We start from the raw sequence: 24,664 nt of genomic DNA on the forward strand, positions 1-24,664 counted from the left end.
CCTCGGACCTGCCCTTCTCGGCAGGGGGGAGGGGGCCCAATTCCAGGCCCCTCCCAGGGGCCCAGGGTGGGCTCATCCGAGGAGACTCTGGAGCAGCCAGTGGGAGGCGGAGGTCCTGGGAGGGGAAGGAGGGGGCTAAAGCAAGGATGGTATTAGCAGCGGCTGGGATCAAGCAGTGGCCAGCAGGCACCCATGCCCCACGTGGGGAACCACACTGGTGGCACCCCCATGCCCAACTCCTGCCTGGCCTTCCAGGCAGTGCCTGCTGGAAGCAATCCTGACCCCTCCTCCCAGTTGCTAGAAGAGACCCCTCCCCAGGCACTCACCATGTTTACGTCATGGAGTAGTTATTTACATCTAGCTCTTCTCTCCCCCACTAGTTCAATGGGGGCAAAATGAGCCTGTTTGGACTGCCACAGTCCCTAGCATGTGGTAGATGACTTGATTACACAGCATTTATATGCACCCCTCCCGTGGAACCAAACAGCTTCTACCTCACCTAAGTCAGGCGCTTGGGTCCTATGTGCCTGCAGTGGAATTTGCTGTTTTTGTGTCCCTGGCATCCATCTCCCATTCTTTCCACAGCAGCACCTCTCCTTCCCTTTGAGCACCCATCGTGCAGCCTCGCTCAGCCCCTGTGGTTCACAGGGCCAAGACCCCGCCCCACCTCAAAGGCAGGCACATGATCCAGGCTGACCCATCATCAGGGCCACAGTGATTGGCTAAGGGTGTGCACGTGGCCTGGTCTGGGCCGAGAAGACCCAATCCCAGAATTCTTACCCCTTCCACTGGGCTTGTTAAGCTGTTAAGAGGCCAGCCTGGAAATGTTAGGGAAAGGCTGCCTTAAAATGAAGCTGCATAACGTGAATGTCATTAACATGATTGTACACTTGAAAATGGTTAAAGTGGTATATTTTATGCTTTGTGTTTTTTACCAAAATTGAAAAAATTTTAAATATAAAAGCATAGCTCTAAAGCAAAAAAAGAAAAAAACCCGAAACTATAAGAAACCAAGAAGGGAAAGCTGTAAAGGGAAACAACTATATTTATGTCTGGGTTTTTTGTCTTTTGCTTTTTTTTTTTTGAGACAGGAAAAAGATTGAACAAACTCTTAGTCATGAAAAAAAAACAAACGAAGTCTACACAGAACAGAGATGAGACTTGATGGAAAAGGGCAGATTCCTAAAGACACTGTTTTAACACCTTGCCTGAAGCACTACCCCCTGAAACTTTCCAGTATATGCACCAATAAACCCTTTCCCCCATTTTCTCAGGAAGGGGTGGGGTCAAAGTCCACTTAAATTGTGTTGCTGTCACGTGCAACTCACAGTCCTGACTAGAGAGCACTGTCCTAGACTGCGGTTCTCGGTGGGCAGAACCCAGATCTTTCTCATCTTTGTGCCCACACAGTACTTTATATGTAGGAGGTACTCAAGATGAAGTGACTGAAGGAAGGTCCAAGAAAAGAATCCTCAACTCTCTCCTGCCCTTTGGCCCCAATATCCAACTGATGACCAAGCCCTTAACATTTCAAGCCTCCCCTCCCCTTCCCTTCTCTTATCTCCTTATTTTAGGCTTTATCTCTTGAGTGGATGACCACCTTGGCCTCCTAGCTAGCCTCCCTGCCTCCAGTCTCACTCTCATCCACCCTGCTCAAGGATCCCAGGGTGATCCTTCTAAAACTCCACTGCTTAAAACCCTCCACTGGGGTCCCCACTGCTACAGGGTGAGGTCCAAACTCCTGACATTACATACCATGCCCTCCAAGATCCATCCCTGTCACCTCCCCAGCCTTGTCTCTCATCATGTTATAGATCAAATGTTTGTGTCCCCTTGAAAGTCATAAAGTCCTATATTGAAAACCTAATGCCCAAGGTGATGGTATTAGGAGGCGGGGCCTTGGGGAGGTGATTATGTCCTGAGGGTGGAGCCCTCATGATAGGGATTAGTGTCCTTATAAAAGAGACCCCAGAGAGCCCCTTCCATCCTGTGAGCACACAGCAAGAAGCTGGCAGCCTGCAACCTGAAAGAGGGCTCTCACCAGAACCTGACCATGCTGGTGCCTTGATCTCAGACTTCCAGCCTCCAGGACTGTGAGAAATAAGTGTCTGTTGGGTATAAGCCACCCAATCTGTGGCGCTCTGTTCTAGCAGCCTGAGCTGACTACGACACCATACCTACTGCATCCTCACCCGGCCTCCTGCTCCTGAATGCTGACTGTGCTCAGGTCGCTCCTCTTGCCCGGAATGCGCCCTCCACCCCACCCCCCAGAGGCCACCCAAAATTACAGCTCACCTTCTGCCACTGAGTGCCCCCTCCTCTATGGAGCCCCCCTGATACACCCTGGTATAACCAACCATTCTCTCCTCGGGCCCTGATCTACACTTTACGTATTCCTGCCCCACCGTTTTGTTATACTTATTTGTTCACGTGTTTGCTCAGCCAGACTATAGGCTCCTTAAAGGCATCAGCCTTAGCACGTTCACCTTTCTATAACCTGGCACACAGTAGGCACTCAGCAAGCACTGGCTGGCTGAAGAAACGACAAGCCTGATGGTGTCTGACAAAGTACAAAGTACTCTACAAACACAAGGTAAAGAAATACTGCTGTTCTTGGCTAGATTCCCGACTCATATGGTCTCAGTGACCTTGCCCTCTGCCAGACTGGGGTGTGAATGGGTCCAAAGGTCGGGATGTCTCGGCCTGGGGAAAGGTGGGCACAGACCGTGAAGGCCCTTGCTCAACACAAAGACTCAGTTACCCGGGTCACCAAGTGTCAACATGCCTCCTGCCAAATGACTCATGACCAGGAAGGGACTAAGGGGGAGGAGGAACAGAGGGCGCACTGGAGAAGACGTGGCAAGAAGGCAGGAGAAGGCTGGTCCCCCCTGCTCACTGCCAGCGCCGGCCCAGCCACTCCTCTCCAGACCCATGGGCCCCGTGTACCCTACAGGACAGTGGGACACAGAAACTGCTCAGGGCCTGGTCTGGAAGCCAAGTGGAAATGGCAGGAGGGCACAGCCAACTCCAGAAGACACAGAGAGGGTCTGTTTTAACACATCCTTGGGCTCCTCCCCACCCCCCCAGAGACGTGCTGCTGGCTGGGCTCCCTCCTGCCCCACCTGTGGGCCCAGGACTGGGATGGACCAGGTTCAGGCTGCCAGTCACAAGCCTCCGGTGGGCTGACCACGGCAAAGCAGTGAATTCAGCAGTGTCTGTCTGTGGGGCCGCCACATTCCCCGCGCTCCGTTTGTTCCTTCTGAGCCCAGCAGGGGCCTCTCCACCAGGCTTCTCTGAGATTTCTAAATCCCATGCTCCTTGAAAGCTCACAGCAAACCACCTCTTCTCCGAAGGCTTCTTAAGTCTCCCGACTTCAGAGCCAGCAGGACGTTTTAGCTGCGCCTCCTCTGCGTATGCCTTTCCCCTACATTGTGACCATCCTCTCTGCCCATTTCTGGTTGATCTTTGCACCCAGCGAGAGCAAGGCCTGGTGCTTAGTGAGTGGATGGACACACAGAGGAACACACACATTCACTCATGCCGAGTGTAGAGGCCGGTGGGGTTTCTCCCTCTCCATCTAAGAAATGGTTCTTGCGGAATTCATAAACAAACCGTGGCATATTTATACAATGGAATACTACTCAGAAATAAAGAAAAGGACACACTCTTGATACATACAACACAGGTGAATCTCTCAGAACTTATATTGTGCAGAAGAAGCTAGATATCAAAAAGTACAGGCCATATGATTTCAGTTATATGACATTCAAAACAAGGGCAAAATTATAATCTATATTAACAGAAACCAACCAGTCATTGCCTGGGGTGGGTTTGGGGAGGGGATCAGTTGGCAAAGGACCTGAGGGCATTTTCTGGGGTGATGGAAATGTTCTTTGTCTTTATTGCGGTGTTGGTTACCCGGGTATCTATACTTGATAAACTCATCAAATTACACACTTAAGATCTATGTACTGTGTAAAAATATATCTAAAAATAATAAATATATTCCTTTTTGAAAGGAAGCAATTATGATTCCAGAGAACTAATGAAGATCAAAGTAAAGGGGCTCCAGTCACTGAGGTAGTGGTCTGTGAAAAAACTTCTAACATACAGAGGACCAAAAAGCTTCCTGGAGCCGGCGACGGCTCTTCCTAGTGAGGGTCACGGTCCAGTCACCCAGCTCTGCCCATAAAAAGAGGCTTCTCTGTCCGCCTGCCAATGCAGGGGACACGGGTTCGAGCCCTGGTCCGGGAAGATCCCACATGCCGCGGAGCAACTAAGCCCGTGCGCCACACCTACTCAGCCTGCGCTCTAGAGTCCATGAGCCACAACTACTGAAGCCCACATGCCACAACTACTGAAGCCTGTGCGCCTAGAGCCTGTGCTCTGCAACAAGAGAAGCCACTGCAATGAGAAGCCCGTGCACTGCAACAAAGGATAGCAGCCAAAAATAAATAAATTTATTAAAAAAAAAAAAAAAGAGGCTTCTTCGCCTTATATTTGCTCTTTGAGTCATATGACGAGCCCTTTTCCTGTCACAAACATCTGATGGGAAACCTACCGGGGATTCCAACCCTAGGGTTTCTTCATCTTCTGCCCTGTGTGTTTCTGCACAAGTGGCCAGACCACAACACTAGGTCCAAGATGGAGACGGGCTGCTTCTGAGCCCGCCCCCAAAGGATCCCAGTGGATCCCAGCCCTATTGAGCGGGCAGGAAGCCAGAGGCTGCCAGAAAGCACGGGCACTGCCTCCTGATTCCCACTGGCAGCGGGGCCTTTATGTGAAAACACCCAGTCCTGCGAGCCAGGGGAGGTCCCCTTTCAAGAGGAGCGCTTGCTTTTTCATTGACTTTGAACTTCCGGTTTGGAGGCAAACTGACCCTGGCACAGCTCAACACCCAGGCTGGTCCGGGCCTCATCGGTCTCAGTGACTCATCACATCCCAAACAACAGCCCTTCCAAGAAGCCCCGCCCTTGGAGCCCTGGGCCCTGGATGCGGAGATGGAGAGCACGATGCCTTCCCTGTAATGGAACTTTCCAGATGGGTGGACCCCCTCCCTCCTGCCTACCCAGCTGGTCCAAAAGCACAGGGCAACCGAGAGGCGTAGGCCCTGTGGGGGTGGAGGATGGGGGGGAGGAAGAAACGCAAGTCATTGTTTCAGCCTTCAGGGAGGAAGCCTCAAGGCCAGGTTGGGAAGAACCCTTATAAATCACACTCAAAAGTGGGCAACTGTGGGACTATAGAATGGTACAGCTGCTGTGGAAAACAGTCTGGCCATTCCTCAGAAGATTAAAAACAGAATTACCATATGATCCAACAACTCTACTTCTGGGTATATATGCAAAAGAATTGAAAAGAGGGTCTAGAAGAGATACATGTACTACACCCATGATCATAGCAGCATTATTCACAGCAGCAAAAAAGTAGAAGCAACCCAAGTGTCCATTGATGGATGAATAAAGAAAATGTAGGACAGGACTTCCCTCGTGGCACAGTGGTTAAGAATCTGCCTGCCAATGCAGGGGACATGGGTTCAATTCCCTGGTCTGGGAAGATCCCACATGCTGCGGAACGGCTAAGCCTGTGCGCCACAACTACTGAGCCCGCGCTCTAGAGCCCGCGAGCCGCAACTACTGAGCCCACGTGCCTAGAGCCTGTGCTCCACAACAAGAGAAGCCACCACAATGAGAAGCCTGCTCACCACAACGAAGAGTAACCCCTGCTCGCCACAACTAGAGAAAGCCCGCGCACAGTAACGAAGACCCAATGCAACCAAAAAAAAAGAAGAAACCATTATTTAAAAAAAAAAATTGTAGTATATACACACAATGGAATATTATTCAGCCTTAAAAAAGAAGGAAATCCTGCCATATGCAACAACATGCATGAACCTTAAGGACATTATGCTAAGTGAAATAAACCAGTCACAAAAGACAAAGTCTGTATGATTCCACTTCTGTGAGGTACCTAGAGTAGTCAAACTCATAGAGACAGAAAATGGAATGGTGACTGCCAGGGGCTGGGGGAGGAGAATGGAAAACTGTTTACTGGGTGCAGAGTTTCAATTTTGCAAGATAAAGTGTTCTGGAGATTGGTTGCACAACAACATGAATGTACTTAACACTACTGAACTGTACACTTAAAAATTTTTAGGATAATAACTTTTGTTATGTGTATTTCACTGCAGCTAAAAAAATTCTTGATGGTTAAGATGTTAAATTTTACATTACATTTTACCAATTGAAAAAAAAAAAAAAAGCAGACAATTTGACTCCTTGTATCAAAGTTTCTGAAAAGTGTACACATTTCAATCCAGTAACTCTACTTCTAGAAATTTATCCTTAAAAAAATAAGGTATGCAAAAAATGCAAAAGTTGAGCTTCAAGGATATCCAGTGCAGTATTGTTTATAATGGCAAAAAAAAAAAAAAAATGAGATTTAACCTACAGGTTCAATAACAGGAGACAAGTTTGCTAAACTACAATAGATTCTTATAATGAAATGCTATAAAGCTACTTTATGTAGTGATGTAGAAGTATACTAGAAACTATTTCGTAAAATATTAACTTTAAAAAACAAGCATATAAAATATATGATTGTATGAACTTATTTTCATTTAAAACATAAAAACTTATAGGAAAAAAGACTGGAAGGATATACCTCAAAATGTTTAGAGAGATCTTAGTCTCAGTTTCCCCAAAGACAAAATAAGATCACTAACAATGCCCACCTCATAGGGTAGGTGTGAAAATTAAATTAGATGGATCTTATAAAGAACAGAAAGTACGCTCTCAGAAAATGTTTCAAGTGATGCTCAAAATGACCTCTTATGTAGGGGTTTAGCCTTTCCCTAGAATGACAAACGAGAAATCTAATTCAGGGAGAAGATACTCCTTCCAACACCCCTCAGCTCAAAGTGCCAACTAGATCCAGGTCTTCTGGCTTCAACACCGTCCGTTCTCTCGGCCCAGACTCCATGCGTCTTTCCTTACCCTCGGTAACCCACCAGGGGTTCCCACATCTCAGGCTTCTGGCCAGCGCACGGGGGCCTACCTTTCACATGTGTATCCAATGGCTGAATTATAGCTGTCTAACCTGGCAGGGATGGGCCCTTGTGTCGGTGCTGGTTTCTCAAATACACCCCTCAAAACCCTGTCCATACTCCACACCTCCACCGACTACTCTCTGGGGTGACCTTCAACGATGGAGGAAAGGCCTGCCAGGAGAAGATGCAGAGAAAGCACTCCAACTCCCCATGGTCTCCCTCCATGAGTCCACTTACCCTCCTGCCCTGTTTCGTGTCTCGCAGCCCAGGCAGAACCTCAATGAAGGCTTGGTAAGCACACACTTAACACACCCAGCCTCCTTCCAAGACACCCTCATCTGCTCATTCCTCTCCATCTGGAGGCCAGCCTCTCACTCCGTGGACCACAGTCTGGGGCCAGGGCAGCAGCACCAAAAGTGCTGACCTGCTTCCCCACAAGGCAGACGGCCCACGCCCCTTTGAGAAGGAAGCCAAAATAAACAGTTAATTCCTGCCATACCAGGACTAAAAAAAACCCCAAACCAATATCCCACCATGTCCTGCCCTAGGAGCAGCCTGGTGTTCTTTTAGTTTTGAAAGTTTTACTAAAGCCATAAAATCCCAGGTGAGAGCAGAGGAGCTGGGGGTTTCAGAGGCTGAAAGAACAGAAAAAAAGAAAAAAAAAAATCTTGAGGGGTGAGGAAAAGAGAATTTGCAGATCATAATTCTCACAGCTGCCTAATGTTTTTTACATTTTTACTTTTCACAGCACCTTCACAATTTAGCATCTCACTGCCGTATTTTGGGTGAACCGGGGGCATTTTCCTTCATAGCCAGGCAGGTCTTCTATCGGTCAGCCAGCAGGCAAGCCTGCCCAGAGTGGCCTTGCTGGTGCTGGGCTGTGAACAAGGGGCAAAGGGGTTTGCTAGGCTGAAACACAGGGCAGCGCTGGTTTTCAAGGGGCCCACAGACACAACAAGCCCCAAATTAGGCAGCAACGACTAGGTCTTTAGGGCTCAGGGCAGGACTCATGGCTGGAGAAATGGGGAGGTCATTCTCCACATCATCACCACATTGAGCGAGCGCCAGAGAAAGGGAAGCAACACAGGCCGGAGGAGAGAAAGAAGCCGTTTGCCACAGAACGGCCCTCTGAGAGGTGAACAATGACACTGGTGCTTTTGGGGGATGAACTGGGTGAGGCTTGACATGTCGAAAGAACAGTCCCTGAAGCATCCTGCACATCCGTCATAGCTGGGGCTACCCCTTAGGACTCAAACCAACAGAAAAGAGGACAGTTTGTCACCTGGATCTACAACGGCTTTGCCTAGTCTAGGGCCCAGAGCGCTCCGCTCCAGATGGACCCAGACAGCGTGTTGACCAACAGGTGAGCTGACTTTACGGGAAACAGGCTGGGCCACACTTCATGGTATGGCTACCTAAGGCCAAAGTTCTGGAACACCAGCAAAAGGGAGACCCTGAGCCTTCCTGCTGGGCTCTCAATGCCCCCTCATTTCCCAGTCCTCCCATGCACAACCTCTCTTAGCTCCAAAAAGGTATGACAACACCCCACTCCAAACAAGCCACCTCCATTTCCCAGGGGCCTCTCTCTGGATTTTTCCTTTACCTGGAAGGCACCTCTTCCACTCATCTGCAGCTGATTCCTCCTAAGGTTCAGCCTCACCTCCCAGCTCACATGGGAAGGCCCCACAGCTAGCTGGGTCTCACTCACTTCCCTCTCTGGAACAGAGTGTGTCAGTCAAACAAGTACTCCCTGGGCATTAGGGACGAGCCCCAAAGCCAGAATCAGAGAGAGCCAAGTTCAAATCCTCACCTGGTCACTACTGGTGTAACCCGAGCAGAGTCAATTCTGCCTGAGCTCTGGGGTTCTGCCCTCCATACCTTTCACCTACTTTGGTAACAGCACCCTGATTTTCCTTTGAGGAACCATTCTTCCAACTCAGTCCACAAGATTTAAGTGGGGAAATCCCACTACGGGCACCAAACCAGCCACCTAAATGCTGGTCACTGAAATTGGTTCCAGGGTGGGCATGAGACCAAACCAGGTCAATGAGAACCTTCCCCAAGGCATTCTCTCCTCCTGAGGTTGTGAGTTTAGGCTGCAGGACCACGTAAACCTGGAGCTGTTGAAAAGGACCACAACACGTGGAGTCCCTGGATCCAGCTATGTCTGATGCTATCTGCCCCCAACGACCTACTAGTTACATAGGCCCATACATCTTCAGTCCCTCCCCCTTTTGGTTGTTGCTTTTCCAGCTAGCTGGGGTTGCATTTTTGTCATTACAACCGTAAGTCTGATTATACAGAAACCAATCCCTAGAAGCATGATGTCAGAGGAACAATTCCTGAAGTGCAGGACTGGCTGAGCTGAGGTCAGGTATGGGAGTGAGGATTTTGCCATTTCTCAGCTAAGAAACTGGAATTCCAGATACAAGGCGGCAGCAATGCCAGTTGAAATGCAGCCTATTTTGTCTTGAGGCGAGACCTTGGGCCATGAAGGCTGGAGCTTTAGGATATCTGGTAGAACATTTCAGGGTAATTAGCCTGTGTTGGGGCCCACAGTAAGGCCTACAGAAAGGGGCAAGCTGCACTCCCAGCAGCCGTTCGGAATGACACAGCTTTGCAAACAGGCCCTTTTTGCCTGTGGACAAAAACAGAGACGGCTGAGAATCAAATCAGACAGTCGGAGTTGGGAGTTCTCTGCTCCTGCTGAAGGTAGTGCTGGAAGGGGCAGGAAAACCGGACCCCATCGGGAGCTAAGGCTGCGGCCTGGGAAAGGCCTGATTCCTCCAGGACCCCCCAAAGAACCCTGCTGTGGGTCTAACCTTGCTAGAGTCCCCCATGTCCCCAAGGCCCACTTAGGGCCCCCCTCTGGGCTACCCTCAGGGGCAGAATTACAGTGCCCAAAGGCATCATCCATCCTGGCCAGCCCCCAGGCTCTGCAGTAAGTGCCCGGAACCTACCTCTCCTTTCTCAGGGCTCCTGGATGTCCCATACCCTCCTCTGTCTGTGCGAATGCATCTTGGAGGTAACCCCTCTGGAGGGGTCCTCTGTCATAGGCAGGACTCAGGCTTGGGAGACAACCACTGGCCACCAGACCAAGCTCTGCTATTCACAGGCTGCACGATCGTGGGCAAGTCTCAGTTTCCCCATCTATACAGTGGGCATGTAACAACTCCCTCCCATTCTACAGAGATCAACTGAAAGTTAACCCACCAGCCAACAAATATCAATATTTATTAAACAAGAGTTCCAGGGCAGTGTTTCTCAAGCTGTAAGGTGCATACACGTCACCTGGGAATGCTGTTAAAATGTAAATTCTGATTCAATACATCTGGTGAGGGGCCTGAGAGTCTACATTTCTAGACTCCTGGGTGGTGCACATGTGATAATCCTGCACCCTTACCATGTCCCCGCCCCCGACAATCATATGCTCAGGTTCCAGAGGGGAAGGGTCCACGCCTCAAGTTTCTGGGTATACCATCGAAGTCAGGTATACCAGAGGAGCTTGGAACACTGGGGGAGGAGGGACCAAATGGGGGACTGTGCTAGGCAGGGGAAGGGCCCTCAGCCCTGCCAGGGCCGGCAGGTGACTTGGGAGCAGCTGGCCACAGGGCAGGCCAGACCCATTAACCTGGCAGCCAGGAGGGGCTAGAAGCAGGACCTGGGGAGAAGGAGATCTTCCTCCAAAGCCAGAGGCCCCAACAGGGCCCAGCCCACCTCCCGGGGGCCAACATGAGGCCCTAAAATCCAGGCCTCCGCTCCTGGCAGGACCAGGTCAGTCTGAGCCCAGCTGTGATGTTGGGGGACAGTTCGCTCAGACAGGGAAGTGAAGCTATTTTATTTTTCTATCTTAGTGAAAAATCTGTGGTGTTCATATTGTTTCTAAACAAACTTGACAAGGACAATAACCTTTTTCCCCTTGGAGACGTTGGAGGGTCACATATCACCCACCTCCCACCAAGCAATATATACATATGTGCACGTCATGTTTCTGCACTTCAAGCAAGAGAAACCCACGACTGCTTCAACTGCCCCCTTCTCTCAAGCTCCTGGGACAGTGTCTGAAGCCTTCCCCGGGAATCAGAAAGCATCTTCTGGTCTAATCCATGTCCTCCCGACTTCAGAGCAAGGCCACGTCCTTGTGAGTGACCCGCCAGAGGACATCCTGCCAAGTCCCTCTGCTCTGAAGGGGAAAGCAGGTGCACTGAGTATGTCTTTTGTGGTTGAAGAGACCCAGAGTCTGCTCTTGAGACACCCATACACACGCCCCCACTGAGCCTCCAGGCCTGGCTGCTCAGGCCCCTCCCACCATGACACACTGCCCCGCCCTCCTCCCGCCAACCAGGTGTGCCTGAGAGCTCAACTCCCTGCCCCACTGGAAGGTACCAAGTGGAACCATGGAGCAGAATCCAATGCAAGATGATAAATGAGCTGAGATGTAATGGCCTAGCCAGGCCGAGTGCTGGGGAGAGGGCATATCAGGCTCCCGCAGGAGGCCGCCTGGCATCTGACAGAGCCTGAAAAGAGGCAGCCTGGTGGCAGGGCATTCTGGTTCACACACAAACTAACTGACACTTCACTTTCACCAGCCTCAGTTTTCTCATCTGTAACCTGAGAATTGACCTAGATAATTTCTATGTTTCCTTTCAGTCTAGAATTCTGAGCAGCACCATCAAGGGGTGTTTACAAGCTCTGGCTGCCTGGGTTCAAATCCTGGCTCTGCCAATTCCAGTGAAATCCACAAGAGTCCCTTCACCTCTCTACTCGTAACTCCTGGGCTATAACATGGGAATGAAGAGAACATCTACTCAGGGAGGGGGATTACTGTGTGGATTGAATGAGGGCATACCTGGCATGGAATGTTTAATAAATATATATTATTATTCTGTGAACTCTGTGGCATGCTGCTGCCACCATTCTTCTTATGGCCTGAATGTCTGTGTCCCCTCAAATTCATATGTTGTAGCTTTAACCCGAAATGTGATGGTATTTGGAGGTGGTGCCTTTGGAAGGTAATTAGGGTTAGATGAGGTCATGAGGGTGGGGACTTCATGATGGGATTAGTGGCTTTATAAGAAGGCAAAGAGAGAGGGATCTCTCCATGAGCACCCATGGAGGAAAGGTCACGTGAGGACATAGCAAGAAGGCGGCCATCTGCAACCCAAGGAGAGAGCCCTCACCAGACACCAACACTGCTGGTACATGGATCTTGGATTTCCCAGCCTCTAGAACTGTGAGAAATAAATTCCTATTGTTTAAGCCACCCAGTCTGTGATATTTTGTTATGGCAACCTAGCAGACTAAGACAAGCCCCATGCTCATAAATGAAGTCAGGACCAATGACCAGCCATCCCCATCCCCTACTCTCTGCATTGGGAGCCGCACCAGGTACCGCCAAACCCAGGAAAATCAACACCATGCACACCCTGGAGGCCACGTGCACAGTCTCAAGCACACACAGGGTCAGATGAACCTCAGCATGCTGAGCAGCAGGGCGCAGGCATTGCGACAGGACAGGGAGGACGGGCAGAGAGGAGGCAAGCAAGTGGGAAGCCTAGAGCAGTCAGTGGGGGGCAGGGAAGCAGCCCACGCCAGGGACACCCAGCTCCTTACCTCCCCTGCAGCACCTGTGACCACCGGGCCTGTGTTCCCCCAAGAAGCTGGAGGCGTGCTGGAAAGAGTAGAGAGCAGGAGACAGGAAGCAGTAGGTACCGAGCCAGGTCTACAGGAAAAAGTGCCGGAAAGGAGCCCTAAGAAAGGGTGTTAGGTTCAGGAGTCCATGGCATAAGTGGTTTCCAAGAGGCCAGAAAGACCCAAATGCCAAATGAAGATCACCCCCAAGACCAGCCTGTACCGGGGGCACAGAGCAGGGGATGAGAGAGCAAAGGGAGAAGACCCCACACACTGGACTGTCCCAGATGGGCACCTGCCTCCCACAGGCTGGCACCAGGTCTGTCTAGGGGAAGATCTCAGCAGATTTCCTGGGATTGTGTGAACAGTCTCTCAATGGGGAAAGGGACCCAGGGACCCACAGGTGGACAAACAGCTCTCAAGAAGCCCCATCGGCCATGGTTAAAGGAGGCTGTGCCCTGCACAGATGTCATAGTCAATCTCCCAGGACCCAAAGGACACAGAGGCGTGGGAGTGGGGACTCACAGTCCAAGGCCAATGTCAGAGAGTGGAGGTTCCAATCCTGGATCCACCATAAATCTCTGGGTAACTCCAGGTAAGGTACATCCCCTCTCTGGGCCTCAGTTTCCCTGTATTTAAGATGGGAGAATGTCCCCATCTATAAGAGAAAAGAAGGTGACAAATACTTTACCAATACCAGACACCAAATCCCCACAGGGTCACATGTGTTTCTAGACTTTTCTCTGGGGGTTGGTTTGTGCTGGAATAAAGAGATGATCAAACATCCAAGATTCCTGGCAACAGTGTGGACAGAGGGGCTCCTGGGACCTCACTGCCACCAAGAGCCACCACTCAGGCTCTGTGATCCCAGGATTCAAGGATCCAGGGAAGATGGAGCCTGAAGCACAAAGTCTGGGGGAGGGCTTTTACTGCCATGTAACACCTTCAGGGTCAGTTCAAGGGCACTCTTTCCCCAGGTGGGCATCCACAGCGCCCATGATGAAATTCCTACATCACTGACCCTGTGTGCCTGGCTCCCCACCACAGCATCACTCGCCCTGGGAACTGGCTCTCTGACCTGCCCATCACAGGATCCCAGCATTGCCTCCCTGGGCCGCTCACTGCAGGTACCCAGCAAATACCTGAGGAGAGCCAGGCTGCTCTGTGCCATCGAGCACCTGATCTGTAGCCAACGCCAGTCACTAGTGCCACTCTAACGACGGGTGGCACGCTTTTAAAGCCTTTCTCACCCTGGTTACACAATTGATTCCTCTTGTTCATGGTAACCCTGTGAGGGCAGGTATTACGACCCTGTCTTTCAGGTAAATCCACTGAGGCCAAGAAAGGTGAAGAGCTATATGCCCAAGGGCACACAGTCAGGTGACTATCTGTCGACAGAGCCAGGGCAGGAACCTGAGTCTTCCGACCTGACATCCGGCCCAGCGCCTGCCATAAGCCGGCATGTGCTGATGTGGCTGGTTACCCTGGCATCCACCTGGCTGGTCAGTGCCTGGGCATTCCCGGGGATTAAGTGTCTTAAACGCTGCCCTGCAGGCCCACCCTCAACACAGCACTGCTGCCCTGCAGCTGCCACCCGCTCCCGGCACATGGGGGCCAGAGTGTAACGAGCTGCGCACAATGCTGGGGAGACCCGGCCAGTGCTCACACCTACCTTTGATGACAAAGGCCTCCGCCAGCAGCCGCATCTGATACAGGGGCTTATTCTCCATGGACATGTCATCAATCCCGGCCCGCGCGTACATGCTGATGGCATCTCGGTACGAGCCCTCCACGTAATGCAGCTTGCCCAGGATCAGCATGGCCTCACACATGTACTGTGGCTGAAAGGCCAAGGACCACGTCAGCAGGGTCCTGCCCCAGAGACCCCAGCCCCACCCCCACCGGGGACCTGAGAATGAACGCTCTCCTCACCGAGCCATGAGGGTTTGCCTACGATCCTGCTCAGAACTCCCCTCCTCTTCCAGGAAGCGTTCCCGACCCTCAAACACATGTGGGTAGCTCCCCTCTCTGCACACCTGCAGTCCGTGGCCTATGCTGTGGCTCTTAGTGACATTCTTATACGAGTCCCTAATTGTTTCATGTGCGTGTACCTTATGCCCCCAACTAGACTGCGGGCAGCTTGCAGACTGGCCCTGACTCCTCTCTCCTGAAGCTCCCAGAAGCTTCGGCCCAAGGCTGGCACTCAGTTCAGGCACTTGTTCTTAACACAAGTGGGCAGTCAGGGGCCCAGCCAAGTTTTGCGGGGCCTAAAGCTTATATAACTGGGGGGGCTCCTCTATATATGCATATATGTACAAATATATAACTAGGTAAAAGGCCTTGGAAAGAGTCCTGCAGGTGAGGCAGCTGAAGCCCACACTCAAAGCAGCAGAACCCCTGCGGGGAGACGGCCACAGCAGCAGTGTGGACAGAAGACAGGGGGAGAGTGAAGGCCCATGAGGCCACTGCCCTCATCTTATCAGAATCAAGTGCCTGCATTCAAACCGGTTTTCTTTCCCCTACTTGATCAAGTGCTGCTTACGCCCAAATCTCCACCCCACACAAGGACTCTTAGGGCCTCCCTCAGAGCCCAAGGACATGTGGTCAGCCCTGCCTGAAAGTCCTGGCCTTGGACGCGGGCCCAGAGCTCCCACCTTCTGAGGCCACTCCACCTCCATGTCTGTGCTCAGCCGACCCACCACCCTCTTGGCCAGGCTCTGGGCACCACCCCTGCCACACAGCATCAATTCTGTCCACGGAGCTCCCAGGAGATGCAGTGCTGGTCAGCACCCCGGCCTCTGTCACCAACAGGAAGGTGTTGCCCCTGATTCCCTGCAGGGAGAGCAGAGTCTGGGGAACCTGTGACCCCAGGGAAGGCGTCCACCACTCCTCGCCATCTACTGCCCTCTCAGAAGCCAACGAAGAGAAATGGAACACGGCAAAGCCAAATTCTCCTTCCTCACTGGTCTTTGGTTTTTGGAAATACACGTTCTTCCTTTGCTCACACAAGCCCCCATCTAGAACAGTCTTCCCTTCCCCTCGGTCTATCCAGATCCTCCTCTATCCTTCGGAGACTTCCTCAGGCCCACCTCCTCCTAGAAGCCTCCCTGACTACCAGAGAGCTCCCTTCTGCTGACCTCCTACAACGTCTCTACCAAGTGGACCCACTGGGCCCCTGCATGCCTGGCCTGTTGACTAGTGATTAACTCTCAAAGGCTGAATTTTTCAAGGGGATTTGCTAGTCTCCCCAAATAGGTTGCCTACACCCTGGGCCAGGGCCACAGATCACACACCCCCAGAGGCATGTGGCCCACAGTCCCTCAAGCTGAGCAACAGCTCTGCCATCCCTGCTCCCCTGGTCTCAAGCCACAGGCACATTTCCTCCCTGCTCTGGCCTGGTTTTCCCCATTGCTGAGGGTGAGAAAATAACAGCCACCCCTCAACTCCCAGCACAGCAATGCCAAGAGCATTAATAGGGCAAAGTCCAGAAAACAGCTTTGAACTTTTCTTTAGAAAGGAGCTAGATAAACACAGGCCATGAGTAATTATTATTATTATCCTGTCCTACTATAAAGGGGGAAAAGGGCAGCTAAGCTCAGGACACGTTTCAGGGCAAGATGACAGGGTGTAGCTCAGAGTGGTTCCTGGTGGATCAAAGACAGTTGACAACAGAGCTTCCACCAAGCTGGCAGAAAATTAAGGACAATGTGGTGAATGTTTCTAAAGCTAAAGTTATACTATTTAAAACGTTACCCTTAATTCTTAAGCACATCTGTCTTGTGTTTCAGTGTTGTTTTTTCTTTTATGGAGTGATGGTTATAGAAGATGGTATGGTTTTGTTGTTGTGTTTTGGGGCTTTTTTAATGTCCTTACTTGGCAGAATGAAAAGTTGGCTACACTCAGCAGGACCCATGCCTCTGAATTTGAACCTGGCCTGTCAATCCAACAGTCAGGGAACCACAGAGCCCGGGTCCTGTGGAAGGATGCTATGCAGGAAGTCACTGGGTCTGGGGAATAGTCCCTCTGCTGGGTGGGTCAGGCGTGTCATCTAGTCTTTTTATGCCTCATTGTCTCTGTCAATAAATAGGGAAGAATGACCTCATGTGGATACCCAGGTAAGAGGAAGAAGAGATGAGGAAATACTTCACAGATGCAAAATGAAACCTGCAAAAGCAGGAGTGGCAACATCACCACCACCGTTAGCTCAGGTTTCTCAGTCATTATTTCATTTCTACTCCAGCACTACGGAGACAGCACCAGGAAATGGCAAACAGCATGAGAACTTGGGAGCAGAGGCAAATAGGCCTGCGTTCAAGACTTGCACTGTGGTCCTTGGCTAAGTGACTAACCTCTCCTAGGTCTCAGTTTCTTCATCTGGAAAATGGGGATAATAGTAAATACCATTGCAGAAGGTTACAGAGAGGCACCAGTGAGAGGGTGCAAAGCCTGGCACTCACTGGATAACAGAAGTTAGGACAAACGGCTCATTTTCACCAGCCTCCAAAGCACTGAGCTGTATAGGATCTCAGAGGTGACTAAGAGTAGAAAGTTCCAAACTACCCTGAGGAGGCGCCCCAGGACCCACCTCTCCTCCTCATCCCATCAGAGCTACTCGGGATGCAGGGGAATCCACCTGAGATTTCATCTGCTGCCAGGAAAGAGCATCCCCCCCAGCCACACCCTGGCCTTTGGGGTAAGATAGAGAATCCCACAAACTATTTTTAATATTTTATTTTACCTGATCAACAGCAAGTCTTTGGCCTTGGCTCGGAAAACAATGAATTTCTCGATTTCATTGGTGCCTATATATATATGTCTTTGATTAATAAAGCATGGTAAATTTTTTTAATTATCTGCTAGCCAGTTTTTAATTTTTAATTTTATTTTTTTGGTCGCACCGCGCAGCTTGCAGGATCTCAGTTCCCTGACCAGGGATTGAACCCGGGCCACAGCAGTGAAAGCCCAGAATCCTAACCGCTAGGCCACCAGGGAACTCCCAAGCATGGTAAAATTTGTACTTAATAAATGTGATATGGTAGACAAAATAGTTTTCACAATAATACACGTGGATACCATTCAGCCAATACAAAGAATGAGGTACTGGCATGCAGAAGGCTTCAAGTGAAAGTTTTCAGTGCAAAAGAGCAACTTCACAAATACGAATCCTATGACTAATAAGAAAAGAAAGCTCCACACATGTGTATGTGTGTTTGTTAACGCACAAAGAAAGCATATGGGATTCACACCAAATGGTGACCAGCGCTCAACTCTGGGAACGGAAGTGGGCATGGGGGTAGGGGTGGAAACAAGGATGTATTTATTATTCAAACTCTTTATTTATTTAGTGAATTTTTTTTACAATAAGCCTGAGTCATTTTTATTTTAAAAAGAATTTTTAAATATATAATAGAGTCTACTGGAAAGAAAAAAATTAAAACGGTCTTGGTGGGAAAAGCTTGAGATCCATCAATCAAGTCCAACCATTTTGATTGGCAGATGAGGAACTGGAGGGCCCAGGATATCAGGGGACAGGCTCAGGGTCAAGCAGCTATTTTCATCCGAGACAAAACCTCCCAGAGCTACAATAATCCCTGTCAAGGAGTCTAAACGCAGTTATCTTAAACTTCCAGTACAGTCTCCCCACACTGCTTACAGAAAACGCCCCCCACTTCTTGGCCTGCTGTTCCAGTCCCGCTCTCTCGCCCTAATGTCCCTTTACACCAATTACACACCACCTTACACTCTTGCTAACCGATATACTTTAAGGAAATTCTTCTAAGAGGAGCTCTTTGATTATACACTGCTTCCGTAGCTTGGAATGCCTTGTCTTATCTGTGTATGTCCATATCCTCCTGACCTCCTTCAAGGTCCAGCCCCCAGATGGGTCCAATTCCAGCACTACCATAATCCTGAGTTGACTCCCCACCTCACCCCAGGGAGTGTCCCCCTCAGACTTGCCTCCCCATGTATGCTACTCCTGTAGCATGTGTCACAGTACACCTTGAATAATTTTTTAATAGGACTATCTTCCCAGTAGCCTTGCAACCTCCCTGAGGGCACGGTCCATGCTGGACTCATCTTTATTGCCCTCAAAGTACATAACACAATGCCTTGCACATAGTAGGTTGCAATAAAATATTTAAGTCAGGAAATATATTACTTTGGAACATCTCTTGAAAAATCATTTCCCCTTTTGGTCTCTAAAGACACACCCATACTTCTATTATAGTTCAGGATACATGGTAATTGAGAACAGTTTCAAACTTGAAAGTGCCTGAGAATCACCAAGAGAGCTTGTTAAAATGCAGGTTCTGAATCAGATTTTGCATTCTTAACCAGCTCCCAGATGATGCCCATACTGCGGGTGGGTGGACCATGCTTTGAGCAGTAAAGGTCTAAAGAGAGCTGTGACTATACTTCCCTCCATACTGCCCCTCAGTGCCTTGCATATAGTAGTTGCTCAATAAATGCACGTGGACTCGAACTGGCTTGCCATGTTATGGAGTGCTTCCGTTGCTAGCCAACTCAGAATGTTTGCCTGTTTCCAACTAGATCATACATTCACTGAGGTTTTATTTCCCTGAGATCCTCAAAGAAGCCAAAGGACCAGGCACAAACTAGATCAACCAAACGCTGTGTAATAGAAATCTATAACTTCGGCCACAACTGCAAGCCACAAGTGTAATTTAGATTTTTCTAGTAAACATTTCTAGTCACATTAAAAAAGGTAAAAATAGGTAAAATTAATTTTAATAATACATTTTATTTAATATATTCTAAATATTATCATTTGAATATGTAATCAATATAAAGAATTGATGCTCTTTTGTATTCCGTGTTTTGTACTAAGTCTTCGAAATCCAGTGTGTGTTTCACACTCACAGCGCAGCTCAGTTTGGACAAGCCACGTGGCTAGTGGCTACTGTACTGAACAGGGCAGGCCAACCCTTAAGGGACACTTGCTGCTCAGGTGACCAAATGACCCCAGGAGGTCCTCACAGCAGAGACGAGGCAGGAGAGAGGAGAGACAGCTCCAGGCTGGGTGGGTGGGCGGTCTACAACTTACCGGCAGCCTCCCGTGATTAAGGATACTGCTCAGATAGTTTCTGGCTTCATTCATCTTCGGCTCACTCTTCTCCAGCAGAGGGATAGAGTCTTTTATCTTGGCGTGGTTCTCCTTCAAACACTGCTCCAGGAGGGCCTCGGCCAGGAGCAATTTCCCAAAGCCATCTGGAAAACAGGGCAGGGATCAGAGTGGCTACATGAGGACAGTAGTCCCCTGAACATGGCAGATGTGAAGACTGGTACACGCCCCTGTACCCACCCAACCACCCCCAACCTAGCATTTGAATGGCTTGGATCTGAGAAAATAAAGACATAGTTTCTATGCACTTAAACAGCCTTTAAAGAAAAAACACACATTCTACCACGGTCACAGCACAAACTGCCCCCTTGGGTTTATTTTCTGTAGTTCAGTGTTTGAGGAGGTGGAGTTCCCAGGACTTGGAACAAGCCCAGAATTTCAGAATTTAAAATGAGGGACAGAGATTGGTTCAAGATGGTGGAGTGGAAGGATGTGCGCTCACTCCCTCTTGCGAGAGCACCAGAATCACAACTAACTGCTGAATAATCATTGACAGGAGGATGCTGGAACTCACCAAAAAAGATGCCCCACATCCAAGGACAGCAGAGAAGCCACAATGAGATGGTAGGAGGGGTGCAATCACAATAAAATCAAATCCCATGGCTGCTGGGTGGGTGACCCACAAACTGGAAAACACTTATACCACAGAAGTCCACCCAATGGAGTGAAGGTTCTGAGCCCCACGTCAGGCTTCCCAACTTGGGGGTCCAGCAACGGGAGGAGGAATTCCCAGAGAATCAGACTTTGAAGCCTGGCAGGATTTGACTGTGGGACTTCGACAGGACTGGGGGAAGGGGAGACTCTACTTTTGGAGGGCACACACAAAGTAGTGTGCGCATCGGGACCCAGGGGAAGGAGCAGTGACCCTATAGGCGACTGAACCAGACCTACCTGCTAGTGTTGAAGGGTCTCCTGCAGATGCAGGGAGTGGCTGTGGCTCACCATGGGGACAAGGACACTGGCAGCAGAAGTTCTGGGGAGTACTCCTTGGCGTGAGCCCTCCCAGAGTCCACCATCAGCCCCACCAAAGAGCAGGTAGGCTGCAGTGCTGGGTCACCTCACGCCAAAAAACCAACAGAGAGGGAACTCAGCCCCACCCATCAGCAGACAAGCGGATTAAAGTTTTACTGAGCTCTGCCCACCAGAGCAACACCCAGTTCTACCCACCACCAGTCCCTCCCATCAGGAAGCTTGCACAAGGCTCTTAAATAGCCTCATCCACCAGAGGGCAGACAACAGAAGCAAGAAGAACTACAATCCTGCAGCCTGTGGAACGAAAACCACATTCACAGAAAGACAGACAAAATGAAAAGGCAGAGGACTATGTACCAGATGAAGGAACAAGATAAAACCCCAGAAAATCAACTGAATGAAGTTGAGATAGGCGACCTTCCAGAAAAAGAGTTAAAAATAATGACAGTGAAGATTACCCAGGACCTTGGAAAAAGAATGGAGGCAAAGATTGAAAAGATGCAAGAAATGTTTAACAAAGACCTAGAAGAATTAAAGAACAAAGACCTAGAAGAATTAAAAAATGAACAGAGATGAACAATACAATAACTGAAACGAAAAATACACTGGGAGGAATCAATAGCAGAGTAACTGAGGCAGAAGAACGGATAAGTGACCTGGAAGACGGAATGGCGGAATTCACTGCCATGGAACAGAATAAAGAGGAACGAATGAAAAGAAACAAAGACAGCCTAAGAGACCTCTGGGACAACATTAAACACAACAACATTCGCATTATAGGGGTCCCAGAAGGAGAAGAGAGAGAGAAAGGACCTGAGAAAATATTTGAAGAGATTATAGTCGAAAACCTCCTCAACATGGGAAAGGAAATAGCCACCCAAGTCCAGGAAGCGCAGAGAGTCCCAGGCAGGATAAACCCAAGGAGAAACACGCCAAAACACATAGTAATCAAATTGACAAAAATTAAAGACAGAGAAAAATTATTAAAAGCAACAAGGGAAAAATGACAAATAACATACAAGGGAACTCCCATAAGGTTTACAGCCGATTTCTCAGCAGAAACTCTACAAGCCAGAAGGGAGTGGCATGATATATCTAAAGTGATGAAAGGGAAGAACCTACAACCAACACTACTCTAGCTGGCAAGGATCTCAGATTTGATGGAGAAATCAAAAGCTTTACAGACAAGCAAAAGCTAAGAAAATTCAGCACCACCAAAAAAGCTCTACAGCAAATGTTAAAGGAACTTCTCTAAGTGGGAAATGCAAGAGAAGAAAAGGACCGACAAAAACAAACCCAAAACAATTAAGAAAATGGTCATAGGAACATACACATCGATAACTACCTTGAATGTGAATGGATTAAATGCTCCAACCAAAAGACACAGGCTTGCTGAATGGATACAAAAACAAGACCCATATATATGCTGTCTACAAGAGATCCACTTCAGACCTAGGGACACATACACACTGAAAGTGAGGGGATGGAAAAAGATATTCCATGCAAATGGAAATCAAAAGAAAGCAGGAGGGCTTCCCTGGTGGCGCAGTGGTTGAGAATCTGCCTGCCAATGCAGGGGACACGGGTTCGAGCCCTGGTCTGGGAAGATCCCACATGCCACGGAGCAACTGGGCCCGTGAGCCACAACTACTGAGCCTGCGCGTCTGGAGCCTGTGCTCTGCAACAAGAGAGGCCGCGATAATGAGAGGCCCGCGCACCGCGATGAAGAGTGGCCCCCGCTTGCGGCAACTAGAGAAAGCCCTCACACAGAAACGAAGACCCAACACAGCCATAAATAAATAAATAAATAAATAAATAAAAATTAAACTTAAAAAAAAGAGAGCAGCTACTTTAAAAAAAAAAAAAAAAGAAAGCAGGAGTAGCAATACTCATACCAGATAACATAGACTTTAAAATAAAGAATGTTACAAGAGACAAGGAAGGACACTATATAATGATCAAGGGATCAATCCAAGAAGAAGATATAACAATTATAAATATATGTGCACCCAACACAGGAGCACCACAATACATAAGGCAAATGCTAACAGCTATAAAAGAGGAAATCGACAGTAACACAACAATAGTGGGGGACTTTAACACCTCACTTACACCAATGGACAGATCATCCAAAATGAAAATAAATAAGGAAACAGAAGCTTTAAATGACACAATAGACCAGATAGATTTAACTGATATTTATAGGACATTCCATCCAAAAACAGCAGATTACACTTTCTTCTCGAGTGCACACAGAACATTCTCCAGGATAGATCACATCTTGGGTCACAAATCAAGCCTCAGTAAATTTAAGAAAATCGAAATCATATCAAGCATCTTTTCTGACCACAATGCTATGAGATTAGAAATTAATTACAGGGAAAAAAATGTAAAAAACACAAACACATGGAGGCTAAACAATATGTTACTAAATAACCAAGAGATCACTGAAGAAATCAAAGAGGAAATCAAAAAATACCTAGAGACAAATGACTATGAAAACACAACAATCCAAAACCTATGGGATGCAGCAAAAGCAGCTCTAAGAAGGAAGTTTATAGCTATACAAGCCTACCTAAAGAAACAAGAAAAATCTCAAGTAAACAATCTAACCTTACACCTAAAGGAACTAGAGAAAGAAGAACAAACAAAACCCAAAGTTAGCAGAAGGAAAGAAATCATAAAGATCAGAGGAGAAATAAATGAAATAGAAACAAAGAAAATAGCAAAGATCAATAAATCTAAAAGCTGGTTCTTTGAGAAGATAAACAAAATTGATAAGCCATTAGCCAGACTCATCAAGAAAAAGAGGGAGAGGACTCAAATCAATAAAATTAGAAATGAAAAAGGAGAGGTTACAACAGACACCGCAGAAATACGAAACATCCTAAGAGACTACTACAAGCAACTCTATGCCAATAAAATGGACAACCTGGAAGAAATGGACAAATTCTTAGAAAGGTATAACCTTCAAAGACTGAACCAGGAAGAAACAGAAAATATGAACAGACCAATCACAAGCACTGAAATTGAAACTGTGATTAAAAATCTTCCAAAAAACAAAAGTCCAGGACCAGATGGCTTCACAGGTGAATTCTATCAAACATTTAGAGAAGAGCTAACACCCATCCTTCTCAAACTCTTCCAAAAAATTGCAGAGGAAGGAACACTCCCAAACTCATTCTATGAGGCCACCATCACCCTGATACCAAAACCAGACACAGATACTACAAAAAAAGAAAATTATAGACCAATACCACTGATGAATATAGATGCAAAAATCCTCAACAAAATACTGGCAAACAGAATCCAACAACACATTAAAAGGATCATACACCACGATCAAGTGGGATTTATTCCAGGGATGCAAGGATTCTTCAATATACAGAAATCAATCAATGTGATACACCATATTAACAAACTGAAGAATAAAAACCATATGATCATCTCAATAGATGCAGAAAAAGCTTTTGACAAAATTCAACACCCATTTATGATAAAAACTCTCCAGAAAGTGGGCATAGAGGGAACTTTCCTCAACATAATAAAGGCCATATACAACAAACCCACAGCAAACATCATTCTCAATGGTGAAAAACTGAAAGCATTTCCTCTAAGATCAGGAACGAGACAAGGATGTCCACTCTCACCACTACTATTCAACATAATTTTGGAAGTCCTAGCCACGGCAATCAGAGAAGAAAAAGAAATAAAAGGAATACAATTGGAAAAGAAGGAGTAAAACTGTCACTGTTTGCAGATGACATGATACTATACACAGAGAATCCTAAAGATGCCACCAGAAAACTACTAGAGCTAATCAATGAATTTGGTAAAGTTGCAGGATACAAAATTAACGCACAGAAATCTCT

At 48.3% G+C, this 24,664-nt stretch overlaps 1 protein-coding gene across 9 annotated transcripts in view; it reads right to left on the minus strand.

Moving 5' to 3' along the window:
• The window catches only part of TTC7A (tetratricopeptide repeat domain 7A), a 178,599-nt gene that overhangs the window by 104,756 nt on the left and 49,179 nt on the right, over window positions 1-24,664 (minus strand). For 8 of the 9 annotated variants that reach the window (XM_082427710.1, XM_082427709.1, XM_082427712.1 and 5 more), the window contains 2 exons: window positions 19,743-19,906; window positions 14,349-14,517 (listed from right to left, as the gene is read on the minus strand). In XM_082427710.1, the coding sequence (XP_082283836.1) occupies window positions 14,349-14,517; window positions 19,743-19,906 (333 nt within the window). Of the gene's footprint in view, window positions 1-12,658; window positions 12,768-14,313; window positions 14,518-19,742; window positions 19,907-24,664 lie in introns of all 9 variants that reach the window. The other variant, XM_082427716.1, reaches the window with a different exon arrangement.

Source organism: Balaenoptera physalus (genome assembly GCF_965194825.1).
Source record: "Balaenoptera physalus genome assembly, chromosome: 15".
Lineage (NCBI taxonomy): Eukaryota > Metazoa > Chordata > Mammalia > Artiodactyla > Balaenopteridae > Balaenoptera > Balaenoptera physalus.